General features: G+C 43.9%; 1 protein-coding gene across 1 annotated transcript in view; it reads right to left on the reverse strand.

Moving 5' to 3' along the window:
* LOC135369754 (uncharacterized) overlaps window positions 1–5,135 on the reverse strand; it is a 74,454-nt gene extending 69,319 nt beyond the window's left edge. Inside the window, exons 1-2 of the mRNA XM_064603281.1 lie at window positions 4,381–5,135; window positions 2,298–2,477 (exon numbers count right to left, since the gene is read on the reverse strand). Of these exons, the coding sequence (XP_064459351.1) occupies window positions 2,298–2,472 (175 nt within the window). The 5' untranslated portion in view covers window positions 2,473–2,477; window positions 4,381–5,135. The remainder of the gene's footprint in view (window positions 1–2,297; window positions 2,478–4,380) is intronic.
* Window positions 5,136–6,000: the final 865 nt, after the last annotated feature.

Genomic DNA, 6,000 nt, shown 5'->3' on the forward strand with positions numbered 1-6,000 from the left:
CCAATGAGTGGAATATACTGTTAGATGGCACCAATATATGAGCAGACTTAGAAAGGGTGGAACTGACCAATGATTGCCTCTCTACGGCGTAGTTTGCAATTATGGACCAATAAGCTGTAGTGCTCTACCAAGTAAGTTGTGCGGAGGAGATGGTCTTCATCCACACCAATCCTGACCAGCGGTGAAAGACTGTCTCTGGGAGATGTTCATGGCCTCACGCTGGGACGGTGCCGGTAGAACTGAGGAGCAGCTGCTCCAGGCGCATATCCATCATCGTCCACGGCCCACCACAGTGGACTTAGAAGTGAGTGGAACTTGTTCAATGACTGGCCCTCTACACTCTTAAAAATGAACTTCACCGCATAGCACGCTCCTAACCAACCACAATATCCGATAATATCGTTATCTGCCCTGATTTGTTGAAAACAGGAGGCGTACTTTTTTTTGTGACACTTATGAAGAGCATAAGTGTCACAAAACGGCGTACGCCTCCCGTTTTCAATAAATCAGGGCAGATAACGATATCATCCGAAATGATGGTTGGCTAGGAGCGTGCTGTGCGGTGAAGTTCATTTCTAAGAGTGTATAGAAGAACTCAACCTCGAATCCCGAAACCGACCACCAAGAGTGTTGTCAGCCACCTGCAGAAATTTTGCAGGAGACGCTTCTTACTCCATCAAATAGTGCTGGTAACCTGCACGAGCGATTCATACATCTGTGAGGCAGCACAGCGTCGTGGTGGAGATGTTTAATCAACGAACGACAGATGAAGAACGGCAGCGCTAGATCGGCAGATGGATGGTCGCACTGGATGCGACCATATCGCTTCGGAGCAACTACGTATGAATCGTATATAGTAAAAACCCACCACTGCATTTAAGGCGGCTGGTACCACGGAGCAGATAAGGGACGGATCTTACAGATGCATTCTACAGCGCGATGCATTCTCTCGATACACTGCTTGATGAATGCGCGATGCATTCTACTTCTTGCATTGCCAAGCCTCCCACTATTGTGGTAATCCCCGTAGATATAATTCTGAATAATGTAGTGTCATCGAAAAATATCGCGTACAGTTGACCTATTGGCCTACGATGGCCATTCGAAAGGAGAACAAGAAGGATACGCCGCGATATCGCAGCATTCAAATTCCAAAGATATCAAAATCCACAATTCAAAAATCCCAAACTGCAAAATCAGTTATCCGCGAGGTCTTAGAACAACAGTACTTCGAAGCAGAAAATGGGCGGCATTTAAATACAATGTAATTAAAATAGTATTTGAAATATAAATACGTGTATTTATATTCTGTATTTAAATGCATACTTGAAAAATGTATTTATAATTATATTTAAACAGCAATTTTTGAGTATTTACCTTTGTAAGCACTTTATAAATATTCTCAAATACGCAAGATACCGGTACGTAAGATGGGCAAAGCAGAGTTCGGAGAGCCGTACAGTTACGGCGTGTTTTCGCAAGCACGCGCATCCATCTTCGTCAAAATTAATACAAGCCTTTCTTCTAAGCACCTGCGGAGAGGTGTTTTCCTTTGCGAATCTGATTCTACGAGACGAACAGAAGATACCTATAAGATGCAGTCTTCCAGAAGCTTCTAATATTAAAATCGCTACGATAAATCTGATTATTCTTTGCTGATCTGTTGTTATGGTTCATCATTATTTGTATAATTCCAGATGACATCTTCCTCACAATATGGTAGTAGTTATGGTATGTAGTTACGTATTTATATTTGATATTTAAACATTCATATTTAAAAGTGTTTATGCAGAGTATTTAAATAATTCTTCCATTAAAGTATTTTCTATTTATAATTAAATACTCAAAAATGTAAATTGTGCCCATCCCCGCTTCGAAGTGAGATATCAATGAACAACGTGCCACCTTCGCGTCTTTTCCGTGTCCATCGAGAACGTTTTAGCGAACGAATCAAACGCACATTTTAGCGACAGTTAGGCTCAGCAGGGCCTGACATGCTGAAGAAACAGAAAATGAAGCGACATTTGCCAGTTTATGGACACGGGAGACCTGTACGGTGGTGTAGTGAGACCAAGAGTAGTTCATGTTTGTTGACTGCAGTTCCCCCGCGTGTTGTAGGCGGTCACAGCAATAGACTGTGCCAATTTGCGATTTTAAACGTGTAGGATTTTGAACATGTGTGCTCTAAAACTGTGAGATATTGGGATACCCCCTTAGAGAACTTGTCAAAGCAGCCACAGTGTATGCTGACTGAGGATAATTTCTGCACTTATAGTTATTGTGTTTTTGTGTCTTACTTGACGTTGTAGTAGACGTGGTCGTGAGTTCTGGTGTTGAAGGCATCAGAGTGTCAGGGACTGTGCTGACAGCGTCATTAGCCGGGAAATACTGGGATTCACCCGAATCATCACCACCAACAGCTTCTACTCCTGCACTTTCTTTGCCCTCTTCATCCTTTTCGCCGCCAGGCATATAGACTAAAGTAAAAGCAAAGACTAACTATTAGGAGTGAGCGCTTATTAAAATGATAAATAAGTACACTCTTAGAAATGAACTTCCCCACATAGCACGCTCCTAGCCAACCATCATCCCGAATGACAACGTTCTCGCCCCTGATTTGTTGAAAACGGGAGGAGGAGCCTATTTTGTGCCGTGCGTAATGGACACAAAATAGGCTCCTCCTCCCGTTTTCAACAAATCAGGGGCGAGAACGTTGTCATTCGGGATGATGGTTGGCTAGGAGCGTGCTATGTGGGGAAGTTCATTTCTAAGAGTGTAGATACATGAGAGGTGGATATCAAGAACGAGCCTTCCAGATGCGTTTCTGTTTGGCAAGTAACATTCCAAAAGTGCACTCTAAAAACAGAACTTCGTCGCATTGGACGATGCGCGCCAACAATTGCCACTAATGATAGTGTTATCGTTGGTGATTGGAAGACAGAGGGGGACGTACGACGTTTTGAGTCAATTTTCATATATCCAAGTTGCCACAAAAAGGCGTACGGCCCCCCCACCCCCCCGCCCCCGTTTTCGAATCAGCGATAACCCTATCATTCGTTGCAGTGGTTGGCGCACAGCGTGCTATGCGACGAAGTACTATTTTTAGAGTGTATGAAAGCGCTGAAGTGAAACGAATAAGGGAAATTCTAAAAATATTCCGATCCATGTATACATTCTTAAAACAAATATTCATCACACAGCACGCTGAAGGCCAATTATTTTAAAATGAGCACATGTATATAAATGGATATACACTCAATAACAAGCTCAATAACACGTAATTCATTGGTGGATAGGGGAATGGAAGAGCGTCCTTTTGCACTTCTCCGCGACCAGCCGCGACAAAAATATGCAAAGCGAAACCGACTACTTATTGCATCAAATGATCTGCTTTGGTGGCACATTTTTATCGAGAAGTTGTCCACGGAAAGTACCAAAAAGGGTAGTACCCATTTTAATGCCGACGGCCGTCTTTTTTACAAGTTATGCTTTTCACGAAACCCATTTGAATTGTTATTTAAATAATGGGTGCCTCCCACTCATTCACACTGTGCGCAGCTTGTAGGTGGTATCGGACAGATACTTGGAATAAAGAAAGTTATTCGACTAGTACACCCGTTCGCGAATTATTTAGCCCGGGAATTTAACTGAGACACCCGGTATACATGTACGGAATTCATGGAAAGTATTGAGCGTACTCCCTTTTGTGACAGTTAATATTTCTGCGTAAGTGTCACAAAAAGTGGTACGCCTCCAGTTTTCAACAGATCAGGGGAGAGAACGATGTCACTCGGTCTGATGGTTGGCTAGAAGCGTGCTATGCGGTGGATCCATCGAAAATCTTCCTTTCCCCCCTTGAATTCCTCTCTTTTTCACTTATTTAGCAATGGTCATAATCCCCAATGCCTAGCCAATATTGGAAGAGTCTCTGGAATATTGGCCCAATATATCAAGTATCTAGCCAATGTTGGTAGAATGTTGGACATACTGAACCCTTTTACTCAATAAAGAGACAATACTGGGTAGATCTCGGGAACACACACTCTTAAAAATGGACTTCACCGCATAGCACGCTCTTAGCCAACCATCATCTCAAATGATATCGTTATCTTCCCTGATTTGCTGAAAACGGGAGGCGTACGCTTTTTTGTGACACTTATGCTGTTCATAATTGTCACAAAAAAGGCGTACGCCTCCCGTTTTCAACAAATCAGGGCAGATAACGATATCATTCGAAATTATGGTTGGTTAAGAGCGTTCTATACAGTGAAGTTCATTTCTAAGAGTGCAGGACCAGCTCTGCCGACGTCTAGCCAATATTGTGTCAAACTGCCGTGAACAATGCTGTCGAGTATAGTCTTTCGCGATGAATCATCATACCTCCGACAATCACAGCGATTGCGCAACCAGCCACCAAGAGGAACAAGGCTACACCACCTATTACTAGCGTCTTGCTTTTGGAGCTGCAAAGTAGTGGAATTACACAGCAAAGCGCACCCTTATTACTGGTTGCAAAGAGTATATTTTGAGGATACTTACCCCTGGTGACCTAAAAACAATAATAAACACATATGCAACAAATATGGAAACTGAAGTATTGGTTCCACAGGACAGCGCACGCACCGAAGGAATGTCAGTCACATCGAGCGGTAACTTCGCGCAAGAGCTCGCTGTTTTTGGATTTCTCAATTTCGCGCTCATCATCGTAAGCTTAATGAAGCAAATTTTGTGAGCAAGACGAAACGAACTAAGAATGTGTGTGAATGAACATAATTGGTTCTCACACAACACACAAAAAAACAGACGTTGTTGTCTCAAAGCACGCGCCTTTTTTCATAAACATAGCTATTTTTGCGCCATTTATTCATATAGCTACATTTGCGTGGCCTCTGTCTAAAATACTGGTGCCTAATGCACGGACTGTATCTCTGCAATGACAGTTGTTGCTCACGCAGGCTTCTCACAAGTTCGCGTAAAAGAAGGACTGCGATTCTTATAGGAACTCTAAAGCGAATGCAAAACCTGTAGAAACTGTGCACATTTCTGAAAGCTTGTGTTTTGGACGATCCAGATACGTAATAGCTCTGCTGTACATTGCAGATTATTTCACCTATCCGATTTCAAGGAATGCTGCGTCAAGCGCGGGTCACTCGCGGGTTCCCACAACGCGTCAAACCTGTGGTGAAACTGGGGCCTATCGCGCGCCATCTATTGAAAACGAAAGCAAATAGAGAAGTCATTGGTCCCATGGGTAGATAGTGTACGGTGAGCCTAGAATGATTGGTGTGCTTACTGCCCTATCCAATACATGGGAGAGCTTGGTCGTGGAAATGGTACACGGTGACATGTGAAGATGATTGTTTACACGAATGCTCTGACGCTGGCTGCGCGCTTTGCGGAATAAATTTTGCGGGGATCCAAGGTACTCCTCTGTTCGAGTCACATGCCCTTCCCGTATAAATTAGCGATATTAGCACCGCGCTGGTTAATAAACCGAGCAGTTCCTATGGATGGCTTATCAGGACATCAGGAGCTCTTACTCACGGCCGGTTTTCTCAGTGTGGGTTCGGGTCAACTTAATGCTGCACTGAACATGTGCACTCCTTTAATCGAGGACGTTCACTGTGCAGCAGTGCAGTTTATCGAGGATGGCAAGCCGCACCAAGTCGCACCAAGTCGCACCGAGGCGCACCGGTGCGCAGTTTATCGAGGACGCTACCCGTGCAAGGTCTTTGCTGTCTGCATGACGTTGACTCCTCCTCCTCCTCTCTCTCTCTCTCTCTCTTGTAATTGATAATTTCTTACTTTAGGTCGTGAAGCAAGTATGATCATGAGTGACGCAATAGTGGTCGGTCCGTGTATACATTTTGCCTACCCGATGCTTCTTTCACGTACTCCCGAAGCTCAGCACACTACACTCCGCATTTGACGCCCCTTGAAAAGACGGCGTGTCTAAGCAAATATATTTGTTTAACAAACAGGCGGGTTGGTGCATACCTG

The sequence above is a fragment of the Ornithodoros turicata genome, chromosome 1 (assembly GCF_037126465.1).
Source record: "Ornithodoros turicata isolate Travis chromosome 1, ASM3712646v1, whole genome shotgun sequence".
Lineage (NCBI taxonomy): Eukaryota > Metazoa > Arthropoda > Arachnida > Ixodida > Argasidae > Ornithodoros > Ornithodoros turicata.